This window comes from Bombina bombina, chromosome 1, assembly GCF_027579735.1.
Source record: "Bombina bombina isolate aBomBom1 chromosome 1, aBomBom1.pri, whole genome shotgun sequence".
In the NCBI taxonomy this organism is placed as follows: domain Eukaryota; kingdom Metazoa; phylum Chordata; class Amphibia; order Anura; family Bombinatoridae; genus Bombina; species Bombina bombina.
In genome coordinates, this window is record NC_069499.1 from 231,655,293 (window position 1) to 231,674,622 (window position 19,330).

At 37.6% G+C, this 19,330-nt stretch overlaps 1 protein-coding gene across 1 annotated transcript in view; it reads right to left on the minus strand.

The window, feature by feature from the left end:
• RTF1 (RTF1 homolog, Paf1/RNA polymerase II complex component) overlaps positions 1–19,330 on the minus strand; it is a 213,836-nt gene that overhangs the window by 163,930 nt on the left and 30,576 nt on the right. The window contains exon 2 of the mRNA XM_053697868.1: positions 5,649–5,756. Within this exon, the coding sequence (XP_053553843.1) occupies positions 5,649–5,756 (108 nt within the window). The remainder of the gene's footprint in view (positions 1–5,648; positions 5,757–19,330) is intronic.

Consider the following 19,330-nt stretch of genomic DNA (forward strand, 5'->3'; position numbering starts at 1 on the left):
GCGCCACAATATCACGCACCTCCTGAGCAGGAGGCGAAGGTACTGACACGTGAGGAGAGTTAGTCGGCATAACTTCCCCCTCGTTGTCTGGTGATATATTTTTCACATATAAAGTTTGACTTTTATTCAAAGTAACATCTATACATTGAGTGCACAAATTTCTATTGGGCTCCACATTGGCCTTTAAACATAGTGAACAAACAGCTTCATCTGTGTCAGACATGTTTAAACAGACTAGCAATAACACTAGCAAGCTTGGAAAAAAACCTTTAAATAAATTTACAAGCTATATAAAAAACGCTACTGCGCCTTTAAGAAACATAAAAATGTGACACAGTTGAATTAACGATGAACCAAATATGTTAAAACAACCAAATTTTAACAGAAAATGTATAAAGTTAGCAGAGAATTGCACCCACAAGCAAAAGGATGATTAACCCCTTAATACCCAAAACGGATAACAGTTGAAATAATAAACGTTTTTTATCACAGTCAAACACACTGTCACAGATCTGCTGTGACTGATTACCTCCCTCAAAACTAGTTTTGGAGACCCCTGGGCTCTGTAGAGACGTCCTGGATCATGGAGGAAGAAATAGGAAGACTGTGACTAAATTTTTACTGCGCAATCAAGCGCTAAAATAGGCCCCTCCCACTCATATTACAACAGTGGGGAAGCTCAGTAAACTGTTTTTATTCAGAAACAAACGACAGCCATGTGGTAAAAATCATGCCCATAAAGTTTTATCACCAAGTACCTCAGAAAAAACGATTAACATGCCAGTAAACGTTTTAAAAATGAAAATTTAGTGTTATTAATAAGCCTGCTGCTAGTCGCATTCACTGCAGTGCAGGCTCAAATATTACTTTAATATAGACAGTATTTTCTTAGTGAAATTCCATTCCCCAGAAATACCTCAGAGTATACATACATACACATATCAGCCTGATACCAGTCGCTACTACTGCATTTAAGGCTGCACTTACATTACATCGGTATTAGCAGTATTTTCTCAGTCAATTCCATTCCTTAGAAAATAATTTACTGCACATACCTCCTTGCAGGTGGGCCCTGCATGCTATCCCCTGTTCTGAAGTTACCTCACTCCTCAGAATGGCCGAGAACAGCAAGTGGATCTTAGTTACGACCGCTAAGATCATAGACAAACTCAGATTCTTCTTCTAATGCTGCCTGAGAAGAAACAACACTCCGGTGCCGTTTAAAATAACAAACTTTTGATTGAAGAAATAAAAACTAAGTTTAACACACCACAGTCCTCTCACACGTCCTATCTATAGTTAGGTGCAAGAGAATGACTGGATATGACGTAGAGGGGAGGGGCTATATAGCAGCTCTGCTTGGGTGATCCTCTTGCACTTCCTGTTAGGGAGGAGATATAATCCCATAAGTAATGGATGACCCGTGGACTGACTACACTTAACAGGAGAAAGAAGCCCCTTGAACTAAACGATGGGGATTTAACCACCACGTCAGAGTGTGTCGAACATTGGGATTTAAGGATATTAATTGTGATATCTTTGTATAATCCCTGCACCATTGATTCAGCATACAAAGCTGGAGAGGTCTCATATGAAAACGAGCAAAGGGGATCACGTCCGAAGCTGCAGTCATGAGACCTAAAACTTCCATGCACATAGCCACTGAAGGGAATGACTGACACTGAAGGTGCCGACAGGCTGCAACCAATTTTAAACGTCTCTTGTCTGTTAGAGACAGAGTCATAGACACTGAATCTATCTGGAAACCTAAAAAGGTGACCCTTGTCTGAGGAATCAAGAAACTTTTTGGTAAATTGATCCTCCAACCATGTTTCCGAAGAAACAACACTAGTTGACTCGTGTGAGATTCTGCAGAACGTAAAGACTGAGCTAGTACCAAGATATCGTCCAAATAAGGAAACACCGCAATACCCTGCTCTCTGGTTACACAGAGCAGGGCATTGAGAACCTTTGAAAAGATTCTTGGAGCTGTTGCTAGGCCATACGGAAGAGCAACAAATTGGTAATGCTTGTCTAGAAAAGAGAATCTCAGGAACTGATAATGATCTGGATGAATCGGAATATGAAGGTCTGCATCCTGCAAGTCTATTGTGGACATATAATGTCCTTGCTGAACAAAAGGCAGAATAGTCCTTAAAGTTACCATTTTGAAAGTTGGAACTCTTAACGATTCAAAATTTTCAGATCCAGAACTGGTCTGAATGACTTTTCCTTCTTTGGGACAATGAATAGATTTGAATAAAACCCGAGACCCTGTTCCTGAAAAGGAACTGGCATGATTACCCCAGATAACTCCAGGTCTGAAACACACTTCAGGAAAGCCTGAGCTTTTACTGGATTTGCTGGGATGTGTGAGAGAAAAAAAAAAATCTCAAAAAAATCTGAATCCTATTCGATACCCCTGAGAGACAATGTTCTGAATCCAATGATTTTGGACAGAATACTTGACAAACCTTAATCTGCTCCCTACCAGCTGAGCTGGAATGAGGGCCGCACCTTCATGCGGACTTAGGGGCTGACTTTAGTTTCTTAAATGGCTTGGATTTATTCCAATTTGAGGAAGTCTTCCAATTGGAAACAGATTCCTTGGGGGAAGGATTAGGTTTTTTTTCCTTATTTTGACGAAAGGAACGAAAACGGTTAGAAGCCTTAGATTTACCCTTAGATTTTTAATCCTGAGGCAAAAAAAAACTCCCTTTCCCCCAGTAACAGTTGAAATAATAGAATCCAAATGAGAACCAAATAAATTATTACCTTGGAAAGAAAGAGATAGCAATCTAGAATTTCTAAAGCTTTCCAAGATTTAAGCCACAAAGCTCTTCTAGCTAAAAAAGCTAAAGACATGGATCTAACATCAATTTTGATATCAAAAATTGCATCACAAATAAAATGATTAGCATGTTGCAGTAAGCGAACAATGCTAGATATGTCAGAATCCGATTCTTGTTGCGCTAAATTGTCCAACCAAAAGGTTGATGCAGCCGCAACATCAGCCAAAGAAATTGCAGGCCTGAGAAGATGACCTGAATATAAATAGGCTTTCCTTAGATAGGATTCAAGTTTCCTATCCAAAGGATCTTTAAAAGAAGTACCATCTTCCATAGGAATAGTGGTACGTTTAGCAAGAGTAGAAATAGCCCCATCAACTATGGGGATCTTTTCCCAAAACTCTATTGAAATTGCTGGTAAAGGATACAATTTTTAAACCTTGAAGAAGGAATAAAAGAAGTACCCGGCTTATTCCATTACTTAGAAATCATATCAGAAATAGCATCAGGAATAGGAAAAACCTCTGGAGTAACCACAGGAGGTTTAAAAAACAGAATTTAAACATTTACTAGTTTTAATGTCAAGAGTACTAGTTTCCTCAATATCCAAAGTAATTAACACTTCTTTTAACAAAGAACGAATATACCCCATTTTAAATTAATAAGTAGATTTGTCAGTGTCAGTATCTGAGGAAGGATCTTCTGAATCAGATTCTCATCAGAGGAGGATAATTCATTATGTTGTCGGTCATTTAAAATTTCATCAACCTTATGAGAAGTTTTAAAAGACCTTTTACGTTTATTAGAAGGCAGAAAAGCAGACAGAGCCTTCTGAATAGAATCAGTAACAAATTCTTTAACATTCATAGGTATAGCATGTACATTAGAAGTTGAAGGAACTGCAACCAGCAATGTACTATTACTGATGGACACATTATCTGCATGTAAAAGTTGATCATGACAACTATTACAAATAACATTAGGAGATATAATCTCCACAAGTTCACAACAAATGCACTTTGCTGCCTGATATCGGTTCTACCAAAGCTAAGTTCAAACAGATACTTCTGAGACAGGATCAGATTGAGACATCTTTCAAAATGTAAAAGAAAAAAAACATAAAGCAAAATTATCAATTTCCTTATATGATAGTTTCAGGAATGGGAAAAAATAGCCCTCTGACATAGAAAAAGGCAAGAGGCAAATAGCAATGGGGTGAAAAAATGAAAAAATTTGGCGCCAAGTATGATGCACAACGTAACTAAAAAAATTTGGGCTCCAACAACGTCCGGACACTCGCGTCACTAACGACGCAACCTTGTGCAAGGAACTCGGCATCAACTATGACGCTGGAAATTACAAACTTGCGTCAACGTACGTACTTTCGCGCCAAAAAAATTTGCGTGCCAAGAATGACGCAATAAAGTCTAGCATTTGGCGCACCCGCGGGCCTAATCCTGCCCGCAATTTGCAAAGAAAAATTAAGTCAATTTTAAACCCCAGGTAAGAAAATTACTTCTTAATAGTGTTTATTTTCCCCAAATATGAAACTGACAGTCTGCAAAAAGGAAATTATTTGCCATGAGTCAGGTTCATGTAAGTACAATACATATATTTAGATCTTTATATTAATGCATAAAATGCCAAGCCATAGCTGAGGTGTCTTAAGTAATAAAAACATACTTACCGAAAGACATCCACATATAGCAGATAGCCAAACCAGTACTGGAACAGTTATCAGTAGAGGTAATGGTATAGGAGAGTATATCGTCGATCTGAAAAGGGAGGTAGGAGATGAATCTCTACGACCGATAACAGAGAACCTATGAAATAGATCTCCCGTAAGATAAACCATTGCATTCAATAGGTGATACTTCCTTCACGTCCCTCTGACATTCGCTGTACTTTGAGAGGAATCGGGCTTCAAAATGCTGAGAAGCGCATGTTAACGTAGAAATCTTAGCACAAACTTACTTCACCACCTCCATAGGATGTAACAGGAGATATGGAGCTTATACCTCCGTTCAACAGCCCAGGAAACAAATCTGATAAAGATGTGGGATAGAAACATTCAACAGGTTGTATGTGTGTATTGAAGCCTATTATACTTATTGATGCCCCAATAGCAGATCTAGTGTTTTTGGGTATCAACTTCACAACATGTTTTCCATTTACATCATTCACTCTTTTTGAGGTCTTGAAGGAACTTCTAATACACTGTCAAAAAGGATTGGCGTTTCTACATTTTCCCCAGGTAAAACTCTTTTAATGTAACATTATAGCATCCTGAACATATTTTCTTTCCTCAGGAGCCTTGGAAACTGCAAAGAGGTGTAAAATTGGATATGTGCATTTGTCAATGAAGTATGAGGAGGGTAGCAGCATTTGGCTCTTTTCAAAGCCAGATTTATTCATGTAAAAGTGCAACATACAAAGATCTGAATTTGCACAGATCTTTGTGTGTGGCACTTTCACATGAAAAAAATCTGGCTCTGAAAAGAGCCAAGTACCACTAAGGCCATATTTGTCACTCGTTTATAGGACAAATGCACATATCTAGTGTAAACCACCTTGAAGCAAATGTTTGTGAGAAGGGGTGTCTGTAATATTATCTTAAAGAGACTTTTTAGTGAAGCCCCACAATACAGCTTAAGTATAGAAACACTTAAAAAAATATTATCTTAAGTTTTCTTTATGCATGAATCTGAAACGCATTCAGATTCAAATAACCAATACTTTCCAAAATATTGCATATATAAAACATAACTTGTTAACCAAGTGGTACAATGTTAACTATTTTAGAATCAATTCTAAAGCAGATGTTCAGAGACTGAATAATTAGAACACAGAGATACCCACCTCATCATCACTGTCGGAGGTTTCTGAATCTGAGGTTGCTGCAGGTTTGCTAGCAGGTTGCTCTTTTTCATCATCCGTCCTCTTTCGTTTGGCAAGAGAAAGCAGTTCCTACAACAAACAAACAACAAAGGAAATTATTATGTGAGAGAAGGTAAAGCATGGTAACTCTGCAGCCATTGTTTGCTTTAAAAAAAAAGGGACAAACTAAAAAAAAAAAAAAAAAAAACAACTTATGATTCAGGTAGATTATAAAGTTTTAAAAGACTTTTCAATTTACTTTTATAGTCAAATGTATTTTTAGTCAAATGTATTTCATTCTCTTGATCTCCATTGATAAAAACATATCTAGGTAGGCTCAGAAGCAGCAATGCACCACTGGGAGCTAGATGGTGATTGGTGGGTAGAAACATTTTCTTGTCATTGGCTCAACAGATGTGTTAGCCAGCTCCCAGTAGTGCAATAACATGCACGTCTATGCCCATTTCAATATGCTCTGATACATTTTCTACATAAAAATCTACTATAAGTGTGTGTGTATATATATATATATATATATTCCACTAGAATGATCACCACATAAAGCGCAAAGATCTCCAGGATAAAGTAAAACTTCCTTTATTATAGATACAAAAGTAAAAGCATGACAGCCTACACACAGCTGTAATAAAGCACTAGAAGTCATCGAAACCACACGCAGACATGTTTCGTGCGGTTGCGCACTTGATCACTTTTTAAGCAGTGATCAAGTGCGCAACCGCACGAAACATGTCTGCGTGTGGTCTCGATCGCTGACACTGTTTTTACTTCTAGTGCTTTATTACAGCTGTGTGTAGGCTGTCATGCTTTTACTTTTGTATCTATAATAAAGGAAGTTTTACTTTATCCTGGAGATCTTTGCGATTTATGTGGTGATCATTCTAGTGGAACATATTACTATTTTTTGAGACACTGACTACAGACCGGCTCAGACTCCACAGCTGCAGATCTCTACACACTCTGACTCATTTGCTCCCCAGCGTGTTACCGGTACTTTTGAGACATTCTCTTTTTAGTCTCTGTGTGTGCACTTTTACTTACAAAGTGTTCAACTATATATTATACATATATATATATATATATATATATATATATATATATATACACATATACACATACACATATATATATATTCAAAATTAATGCAAATGGATTTATAACCTAAGATCACTTGCAACCTTAGGAATGAATGAAATAAATTATGCGTGCTTCCTGGGTGAATGAAATGTAAAATAAAAATTCATTATCTTTTGGCAAGATTTTTAAGAAGTGTTTAAACTCATGTCAAAATCCCTATTAGAATATAATTTCTAACGAAAATGGATAGTAAAAATTTGATAATGTGTAAAAAATTCTTAAATTTTGAATTAATCGTTTTTTTCATTCAGAATACTCTTGAATCAGATTTATGTCTTTTTATCCAGCTGTATCTATATAAAGAAAGGGAAAATTATCCTAGTATTCAAAAGATCGGTTTTGATCATCACTATAAATGTATCAATATATAAAAACCCTTTAGGACTAATTTAAATATCCACAGCATATAGTTGGGGAGCCAATAAACTAATTATTGTTACCATAAATATTGTGGTTATAACTGTTACTTATAATTGTTTCAATTTTATATGGAGTTTATTTCAAGCAGTAACATATATTTAATGTTACAATCTTGTTACCATTTTGCCCCATATACTACGAGACTCTAAAGGCTTCAAAATGGGAGTGTTCCTCCGTGAATTTTCTTTAAAAGTAGTATCAAAGAAACAGTCATGTGATTATTATTGGAGCCGGAAGAAGCCCCAAAGCCTTAGGGGTGAAACGCGCGTAGCTGGCAAAAGTTTTTGCAGGAGAAACCAAGGTTGAAGAATATTAGCCATCAAGTTTTGGTGGGGGTGTCTGGCAACGTACTCACAATCTACCATCCACAATTATAGGCAACATCACAGAAGGGAGATCATACCAGGTTGTGGACTACTGCCTATATGACAATAGGTACACCTGGGAGGTCTGGATCCGCATCAGTGGGACTCCCCACAAGTATAACCGCTACGGCGGACACCATATACAGCACTAAGCGGTTTTGAGTATAACGTGTCATGAATTTTGCCTTGATTGTGGAAGTACCATGAGAACTGTATTTACTATTAAGTGACTGCCTGAACTCAGAATTGAGTGTATTTACGAATAGTAAAGGGTGGCTGCTGTTTAATTATCCAGACACACTCCAGCCTTTAACATTCAAATGGTTGTTTCGCTATATACCTAAAAGGATAACAACTCCTCTGTCAAAGTGCCGAATGTTACCCATTTATTGTGTCTTCAACAAATTTGGGGACTATTTTCTTGTTCTTTTCATTAGGGTTTCATTTACAATTTTTATTTTATTATTGATGTTTCATAGTGCACTATGATAGAAGTAGAACTGTTTATACATTTTGACATATTATGCCTTTAGTCTGCTCCATTAAACACTTTATTATTGCTCCCCTTCTTATTGTGGAATGTTATAGTAGTTACATTATATTAGTTATATTTTGCCTTGTTGTGGGTTTCAGATCTAGGTAGATTTGTCCAATTAATTTTATAGGGATTAGTTGTGCTGAATAGGAACTGCTATTCCTCCCATGTTCCATATAAGATAGATAGATAGATTATAGTGTGTGAGAATATATATATATATATATATATATATATATATATATATATATATATATATATATATATATATATATATATATATATATATATCTCTATATCTATCTCAATGCAAAGGGGTACCAACACACATTATCTGTAGTCCATCATCCGGGGTGCACTTCAAATATAATACATATAAAGCAGGCAAAGGGAAGGCACTCACCGTTATATATATATATATATCTCCAATATAAATAACTGCACTCTCAAGTCTTTCATGAATGTGAGAACTACAAAAGTCTCTTTTTATTGAAACGTTTTCAAGTAACAAGTCCCCGTCATCAGCATAACAAACGTGTCAAATACAGCTTATATTTATACTAACATATGAATTGCATCAATGAAAAATACCTGTGTACCTCTAGTGCCCCAGAATAAACCGCCAAACACTCGTGTATGGAGCGCACTGTGCGTTCCAGTGATTTGCAACCGGAAGTATCTCATATCACATGACTTCCGGTCTATAATATTTTACATTCTCTGTGTAAATTGTCTTTGAATATCAGATCACAATCTTTTTTTTAGGTGTGAAATGTGTGTAATAAAGTTTTTTTATCCCTGTGACTTTCTTCAAGTGTTGTGATTAGCCTAATGTTCAGTCTTTTTATCTCTCATCGAAAGTTTGTTTTAGGCTTATTATGTATATGCAGCTACTTTATCTCTGCATTAACTTATCAAACTGTGATCTACATAGTGTATATTGTGACTATTTGTGGGTTATTATTCTATGTATATTAGTATGGTCTCTTATTCAAACGTATATACCGGCTATTTTATGACCAGTTGTTTATCTGGGTTGTCTTGGTAACCCTGTAACGCCTTATATAAGCAGTCTATGATCTTACATACCCTGCTCTATATTATTTATTAAGGCGAAATGTTTACTGTCTATTATACCGGTTATCTATTGTTGTCCCCTATCATGACAGTTTACCAAACTATATCTTGCATACATTGTTATTCACCCCACTATATACATATTTGTTTCTACTTCATGTTGAGTAGTTGTCACAAGTCAATCATGATCAACTTGTTCTAACTACTAATCATGTATGCCCAGAGATAAAATAATAAAATAAAACTTTAAACATAATATTAAGTATTGACATATATGCTATCTGCATATAGTTGTAGAATCAAATTTTGCTATCTGTACTTTACATATATGGAAATACCATCTTGATATTGGTTAATTGTCACCATTTTCCGTATGTTCGATAGTTTTTATGATCCTTATATATTTTTCTAAAGTTAGCTCATGTGAGGGTTCTCTAGAGTTTGCACGTCTAAGGATTAGCTTTTCTTCTACAACTATATGCAGATAGCATATATGTCAATACTTAATATTATGTTTAAAGTTATTTTATTATTTTATCTCTGGGCATACATGATCAGTAGTTAGAACAAGTTGATCATAAAAAAGAGACTTTTGTTGTTCTCACATTCACGAAAGACCTGAGAGTGCAGTTATTTATATTGGAGATATCTAAGACATCACTGCACCCAGGCAGGCGACCTTGGGAGGGTATATCCTGTGATAAAGGGACGGTATTATATATATATATATATATATATATATATATATATATATATATATATATATATATATATATATATATATATATATATATATATATATATATATATATATATATATATATATATACACACATACATACACACATATATATATATATATATATATATATATATATATATATATATATATATATATACATACATATATATACATACATATATATACACACATATACATACACACACACACACACACACATATATACATATACATCAGGGACGTGCACTCATAGGAGGCAGGGGAGGCAGTGCCTACCCTGCCATATGTGGACAAAGTTTAATTAAATTTTAATTAAAACATAAAAAAAAGTCCCAAAAAAAATATTTCCCCCCCATGTAATGCTATGGAGAGGCAGGTACAGGAACGCTTCTCTCCATTGCAGTACATGAGTCAAAGGAAAAGCTGTGCTGCAGCGCCACCTGTGTTCTGTCAATATATTAGCAGCAAAAATTGGGACCAATAGGAGGCACCCCTCTTGATGCCTCCTAGCAAGTGAAGGATATATAGATTAATAAGGAGGATGCAGTTAGCAGGGTCATGTGACACAACTGGAAGCTGAGGTATCCTAAGAACAGATGACACCAAGCAGAAGAGTAAAGTAGTATTCTACATCTCTTGTGATTCACAAATTGTGTTCAGATACAGCTCATTAACAGGGGGACAGTAAGTGTGCATAACCCAATACTGACAGGAAGTCAAAGGGTCAATTCAAATTTAAATCCATAATTTAAAACCCAGAGTTTGAAGTTAAGTGTGCAGTGTCCACATTATTTAAATTAAAGTTTTTGATATTGAATATTGCTAAGCCTCCCTTTTTCATGGTTATTTTATTTAATTTGGTACAAACTCCATATATGTTATGTCTGTTCAGTCAGAGGATGCAGTATCTATTTTTATTTTTCTCTGTGTCTCCATTTATTTAAAGACTGCTGTTAACTTGTAATTCACAAATCAATTGAAAGCTGTTGCATTGTGTTTTTAATATTTGCTGCTTTTATACAAGTTTATATTAATAAAAAGGAGATAATGAGTCATTTAAAAAATATATGTAATTATTGCAGTTGTTAAATGTTTTTAGAAATGCCACTGTAAAGCAACTGGTTAAACACATAGTCAAAGGGAGACATTTAAAATTAAACTTTCATGATTGAGGTAGAGCATGCTATTTTAATAGACTTTTCTAGTTATTTATATTTTGAGAATTAGCATCAACTGTTACTGGCCGCATGTCAGCAAATCAAATTAGTTTTTTAAAGGAACATGAAAGTCATAATTACATTTCCATCATTCAGATAGAAATTGCACACAAAAAATAAATAAACTTTCTATTTTACTTTTATTATTATGTACTTCATTCGTTTGGTATCCTTTGGTGTCCTTTGTTGAAGAGCATACCTAAGTGGGATGTGCACGTGCGTTTCTTGAACACCATATTGCAGCAGCTGTGTTGGCAGTATTGATAACTTGTCCTTTGTATAAAACTTGTATGGTAAATTATTTCTCTTTTTACAATACAGTAGTGAGTAGAGAAGAGATTGTGTATCATTCTAATTGCTTAGTAACTGTGTAAATGTGTATGTGAGCAGAGTGTGTGTGGGTGTCAGATAATCAATACATTTCCAATGAGCTGGTGCTTTAGTGCAGTGTTTCTCAACAATGGTCCTCAAGTACCCCCAACAGGCCAGGTTTTCATTATAGCTGAATCAGTGCACAGGTGAAGTAATCAGCTGATCAGTGGTTACTAACTTGCTCTCACCCATCACCTGATTATGTCACCTGTGCACTGGTTCAGCTATCATTTAAACCTGCCCTGTTGGGGGTACTTGCGGCCCTCTGTACATATGTTTCTCCGGCGTATCATAGCTAGTGCCTCACCAGCCTCTGACCTCACTGCACGTCACTGATACATATATATATATATATATATATATATATATATATATATATATATATATATATATATATATATATATATATATATATATATATATATATATATATATGTATATATATGTATATATACATATATACATATATATACATATATACACATATATACATATATACATATATACATATATATACATATATATATATACATATATATACATATATATATATACATATATATATATACATATATATATATATATATATATACATATATACATATATATATATATATATATATATACACATATATACATATATATATATATATACATATATATATATATATACATATATACATATATACATATATATATATATATATATATATATATATATATATATATATATATATACACATATATATACATATACATATACATATATATATACACATACATACATATATATATATTGTTTAAAAATTGCTGGCAAGTATTTTAAAATAATTTTCAAAAATAAGCAAAATTAATTACATAGTTAAGCTGCCTGGAGAAGCCAACTCCACCCCCTTATCAGTGTTTAGACACAGGCATTGTATTTCAGCAAGTTCACAGCTTCTAGGCATGCTTCAGCAGATAATCCATATGAACTTTTGCATTCTACTAAAACAATAGATACAGCCATATAAGAAAATGTGTGGTGGGAGTTAGAGCTTTACAATTCAGAAACAAAAAAAAAGGGGTTAATGGCGAGGCACTGCAGTATAAATTAGCAGGTAAAGTAAAGCACATATTCAATTTTGTCTCTATCCCAACTTATTTTATGTCCCGTTAAATTAAATAGACATTATAAAAGCTGTTTTTCTTTGTTATAAATGAGTAGTATTATTTTAAAAAATAACTGTCCTGCCCTGAACACAAAGTTTTTTTTTGTTTGTTTTTTAAAGGGACAGTCAAGTCCAAAAAAAAACAACTTTCACGTTTCAAATAGGGTATGTAATTTTAAACAATTTTCCAATTTACTTTTGTCACCAATTTTAGTTTGTTCTCTTGGTATTCTTAGTTCAAAGCTAAACCTCGGAGGTTCATATGCTAATTTCTTAGACCTTGAAGGTTGCCTCTAATCTAAATGCATTTTGATAGTTTTTCACCTCTAGAGGGCATTAGTTTATGTGTAGATAACATTGAGCTCATGCACGTGAATTTACCATGGAGACAGCTCTGATTGGCTAAAATGCAAGTCTCTCAAAACAACTGAAATAAGGGGGCAGTCTGCTGAGGCTTAGATACAAAGTAATTACAGAGGTAAAACGTGTATAATTATAAACTGTGTTGGTTATGCTAAACTGGGGAATTGGTAATAAAGGGGTTATCTATCTTTTAAAACAACAAAAATTCTGGTGTTGACTGTCCCTTTAAGTTATGGTTGATGTGATTTCTGCTAATTAAACTAATCAAAAAAAGGGGGGCGCTAATGAGCCGCTAGATATACTAACAAATTTAGACTTATCAGCAATTCTAGTCTATTGTATTAACATACCTAGTATTGTAAATACATACAAATCTAAAATTACAGAGAATTGTACCAGAGTAAACAAGAGTTTTTATCATCAAAAGTTCACTTCATTAATGTGAGTTGAATCCTCATTAGAACCAAATATACAAATGTTGGCTGCCTTCTCCTCACCGGCAAATCCGGGTTGACTATAAGAAACAAAGAAGAACAGAGGGGCGCCTCATGTGTAATATCATCAAGTTTGTGTGAAACCACAATATAATAAGAGCCAAGTGGGTACTCACATATTCATGGAGCACACCAATGTGCTGGTAGGTGCAGGCTGTAGATTTGACAGGTGTAACAGCTCACCCACAACTAAGATCTCCGTGTGCTGCAGTAGATAGATGAAGCATAGACAAAAACCAAGCACTATATGTGCAGATTATTCAGAGTACAATTATATCTATTTTGCAAAGTGCCAAATGGGTACTCACATGCTGGCTTAGCACACCTATGTGCTGGTAGACGCAAGCTGGCAAATTGAGGGAAAGTGTGTCAGCTCACCCCAAAGGCGGTCTTTCCAATAGGTAGTATCCAAAAGCAAGGTTATCTTAATGGTTAGGCTCCCATATGATAACTATGAAAGCAGTCGGGTAAGGTGTGTCCACTCAAAGTTGTTTTTCATAAAAAACAGAATTTATGCTTACCTGATAAATTACTTTCTCCAACGTTGTGTCCGGTCCACGGCGTCATCCATAACTTGTGGGAATATTCTCTCCCCCAAAAGGAAATGGCAAAGAGCACAGCAAAAGCTGTCCATATAGTCCCTCCTAGGCTCCGCCCACCCCAGTCATCCGACCAACGGACAGGAGAAAAACAGGAGAAACCATAGGGTGTCGTGGTGACTGTAGTTAAAGAAAGAAATTCATCAAACCTGATTAAAAAACCAGGGCGGGCCGTGGACCGGACACACCGTTGGAGAAAGTAATTTATCAGGTAAGCATAAATTCTGTTTTCTCCAACATTGGTGTGTCCGGTCCACGGCGTCATCCATAACTTGTGGGAACCAATACCAAAGCTTTAGGACACGGATGAAGGGAGGGAGCCAATCAGGTTACCTAAACGGAAGGCACCACGGCTTGCAAAACCTCTCTCCCAAAAATAGCCTCCGAAGAAGCAAAAAGTATCAAATTTGTAGAATTTGGCAAAAGTGTGCAGGGAAGACCAAGTCGCTGCCTTACATATCTGATCAACAGAAGCCTCGTTCTTGAAGGCCCATGTGGAAGCCACAGCCCTAGTAGAGTGAGCTGTGATGCATTCGGGAGGCTGCCGTCCGGCAGTCTCATAAGCCAATCGGATGATGCTTTTTAGCCAAAAGGTAGCAGAAGCTTTTTGACCTCTCCTCTTGCCAGAATAAACGACAAACAGAGAAGACGTTTGTCTGAAATCCTTTGTTGCTTCTAAATAGAACTTTAAAGCACGAACTACATCTAAATTGTGTAACAAACGTTCCTTCTTTGAAACTGGATTCGGACACAAAGAAGGCACAACTATTTCCTGGTTAATATTCTTGTTGGAAACAACCTTTGGAAGGAAACCAGGTTTAGTACGCAAAACAACCTTATCTGAATGGAACACCAGATAGGGTGGATTACACTGCAGAGCAGATAACTCAGAAACTCTTCTAGCAGAAGAAATAGCAACCAAAAACAGAACTTTCCAAGATAACATCTTGATATCTATGGAATGTAGAGGTTCAAACAGAACCCCTTGAAGAACTGAAAGAACTAAATTCAGAATCCAGGGAGGAGTCAAAGGTCTGTAAACAGGCTTGATCCTGACCAAAGCCTGAACAAAAGCTTGAACATCTGGCACAGCTGCCAGTCGTTTGTGTAACAAGACAGATAAAGCAGAAATCTGTCCCTTTAGAGAACTCGCTGATAATCCCTTATCCAAACCTTTTTGAAGAAAAGAAAGGATCCTAGGAATTTTGATCTTACTCCATGAGAATCCATATTTTATGGTAAATTTTTCTAGTTACAGGTTTTCTGGCTTGTACCAGAGTATTTATCACAGAATCCGAAAACCCACGCTTAGATAAAATCAAGCGTTCAATTTCCAAGCCGTCAGCTGGAGGGAAACTAGATTTGGATGTTCGAATGGACCCTGTACTAGAAGATCCTGTCTCAAAGGTAGCTTCCATGGTGGAGCCGATGACATATTCACCAGGTCTGCATACCAAGTCCTGCGTGGCCACGCAGGAGCTATCAAGATCACTGAGGCCCTCTCCTGTTTGATCCTGGCTACCAGCCTGGGAATGAGAGGAAACGGTGGAAACACATAAGCTAGGTTGAAGGCCCAAGGCGCTACTAATGCACCCACTAGAGTCGCCTTGGGATCCCTGGATCTGGACCCGTAGCAAGGAACCTTGAAGTTCTGACGAGACGCCATCAGATCCATGTCTGGAATGCCCCATAATTGAGTCAACTGGGCAAATATCTCCGGGTGGAGTTCCCACTCCCCCGGATGGAATGTCTGACGACTCAGATAATCCGCCTCCCAGTTTTCCAGTCCTGGGATGTGGATCGCAGATAGGTGGCAGGAGTGATCTTCCGCCCATTTTATGATTTTGGTCACTTCTCTCATCGCCAGGGAACTCCTTGTTCCCCCCGATGGTTGATGTAAGCAACAGTCGTCATGTTGTCTGATTGGAATCTTATGAATCTGGCCTTTGCTAGTTGAGGCCAAGCCCTGAGAGTATTGAATATCGCTCTCAGTTCCAGAATGTTTATCGGGAGAAGAAACTCTTCCCGAGACCATAGACCCTGAGCTTTCAGGGAGTCCCAGACCGCGCCCCAGCCCACTAGACTGGCGTCGGTCGTGACGATGACCCACTCTGGTCTGCGGAAGCTCATTCCCTGGGACAGGTGATCCTGAGTCAGCCACCAACGGAGTGAGTCTCTGGTCTTCTGATCTACTTGAATCACTGGAGACAAGTCTGTATAGTCCCCATTCCACTGTTTCAGCATGCACAGTTGTAATGGTCTTAGATGAATTCGCACAAAAGGAACTATGTCCATTGCTGCAACCATCAACCCTACTACTTCCATGCACTGAGCTATGGAAGGTCGTGGAACAGAGTGAAGAACTTGACAAGCGTTTAGAAGTTTTGACTTTGACATCTGTCTGGAAAATCTTCATTTCTAAAGAATCTATTATTGTCCCCAAGAAAGGAACTCTTGTCGACTGAGACAGGGAACTCTTTTCTATGTTCACCTTCCACCCGTGAGATCTGAGAAAGGCCAGAACGATGTCTGTGTGAGCCTTTGCCTTTGAAAGAGACGACGCTTGTATCAGAATGTCGTCCAAGTAAGGTGCCACTGCAATGCCCCTTGGTCTTAGAACCGCTAGAAGGGACCCGAGTACCTTTGTGAAAATCCTTGGAGCAGTGGCTAGCCCGAATGGGAGAGCCACAAACTGGTAATGTTTGTCCAGAAAGGCGAACCTTAGGAACTGATGATGATCTTTGTGGATAGGAATATGTAGATACGCATCCTTTAGATCCACGGTAGTCATAAATTGATCCTCCTGGATTGAAGGTAAAATCGTTCGAATAGTTTCCATTTTGAACGATGGCACTCTGAGAAATTTGTTTAGAATCTTTAAATCCAGAATTGGTCTGAAAGTTCCCTCTTTTTTGGGAACTACAAACAGATTTGAGTAAAACCCCATTCCTTGTTCCACAGTTGGAACTGGGTGAATCACTCCCATTTTTAACAGGTCTTCTACACAATGTAAGAATGCCTGTCTCTTTATTTGGTTTGAAGATAAGTGAGACATGTGGAACCTTCCCCTTGGGGGTAGTTCCTTGAATTCCAGAAGATAACCCTGAGAAACTATTTCTAGTGCCCAGGGATCCTGAACATCTCTTGCCCAAGCCTGAGCGAAGAGAGAGAGTCTGCCCCCTACTAGATCCGGTCCCGGATCGGGGGCTACTCCTTCATGCTGTTTTGGTAGCAGCAGCAGGCTTCTTGGCCTGCTTACCCTTGTTCCAGCCTTGCATCGGTTTCCAAGCTGGTTTGGTTTGCGAAGCATTACCCTCTTGTCTAGAGGCTGCAGAGTTGGAGGCCGGTCCGTTCCTGAAATTGCGAAAGGAACGAAAATTAGACTTATTCTTGGCCTTGAAAGGCCTATCCTGTGGGAGGGCGTGGCCCTTACCCCCAGTGATGTCTGAGATAATCTCTTTCAATTCTGGCCCAAAAAGGGTTTTACCCTTGAAAGGGATATTAAGTAACTTTGTCTTGGAAGATACATCCGCTGACCAAGACTTTAGCCAGAGCGCTCTGCGCGCCACAATTGCAAACCCTGAATTTTTCGCCGCTAATCTAGCTAACTGCAAAGCGGCATCTAAAATAAAGGAATTAGCTAACTTAAGTGCGTGAATTCTGTCCATAACCTCCTCATACAGAGTCTCTCTACTGAGCGACTTTTCTAGTTCCTCGAGCCAGAACCACGCTGCTGTAGTGAAAGGAATAATGCACGAAATAGGTTGCAGGAGGTAACCTTGCTGTACAAAAATCTTTTTTAGCAAACCCTCCAATTTTTTATCCATAGGATCTTTGAAAGCACAATTATCCTCGATAGGAATAGTAGTGCGCTTAGCTAGTGTAGAAACTGCCCCCTCGACCTTAGGGACTGTCTGCCATAAGTCCTTTCTGGGGTCGACCATAGGAAATAATTTCTTAAATATAGGAGGGGGGCAAAAGGTATGCCGGGCTTCTCCCACTCCTTATTCACTATGTCCGCCACCCGCTTGGGTATAGGAAAAGCGTCGGGGTGCACCGGAACCTCTAGGAACTTGTCCATCTTGCACAATTTTTCTGGAATGACCAGGTTGTCACAATCATCCACAGTAGATAGCACCTCCTTAAGCAGTGCGCGGAGATGCTCTAATTTAAATTTAAATGTCACATCAGGTTCTGCCTGTTGAGAAATTCTACCTGAATCAGAAATTTCCCCATCTGACAAAACCTCCCTCATGGCCACTTCAGATTGGTGTGAGGGTATGACAGAGCAATTATCATCAGCGCCCTCCTGCTCAACAGTATTTAAAACAGAGCAATCGTGCTTTCTCTGAAATGCAGGCATTTTGGATAAAAAATTTGCTATGGAGTTATCCATTACTGCCGTCAATTGTTGCATAGTAACAAGCATTGGCGCGCTAGAAGTACTAGGGGTCTCTTGCGTGGGCAAAAAACTGGCATAGACACAGAAGGAGATGATGTAGAACTATGTCTACTCCCTTCATCTGATGAATCATCTTGGGCAACTTTACTATCTGTGGCAGTACTGTGCTTACTTTGTTTGGACGCTATGGCACAATTATCACACAAATTTTGAAGGGGGAGACACATTGGCTTCCATACATACAGAACAGTTTATCTGAAGGCACAGACATGTTAAACAGGCTTAAACTTTTCAATAAAATACAAAAACCATTTTAAAACAAAACAGTTACTGTCTCTTTAAATTTTAAACAGGGCACGCTTTTTTACTGAATATGTGAAAAACTATGAAGGAATTGTTCAATTTTAACCAAATTTTCACCACAGTGTCTTAAAGCATTGCACCCCAAATTTCAGACCTTTAACCCTTAAAATGACGAAACCGGAGCCGTTTACAGTTTTAACCCCTCTACAGTCCCAGCTACAGCCTCTGCTGCGACTTTACCAAACCCAGGGGGGTATACGATACCAAATGAAGCCTTCTAGGAAGCTTTTCAACCACTTCCAGACCCACACACATGCAGCTGCATGTCCTGCTCTCAAAAGTAACTGCGCAGTAATGGCGCGAAAATGAGGCTCTGCCTACTACATAGAAGGCCCTTCCTGACTGGAAAGGTGTCTAAACCAGTGCCTGGCGTAAAAAAACGTTCCCCAAAGTTATAAAGTGTGAATTT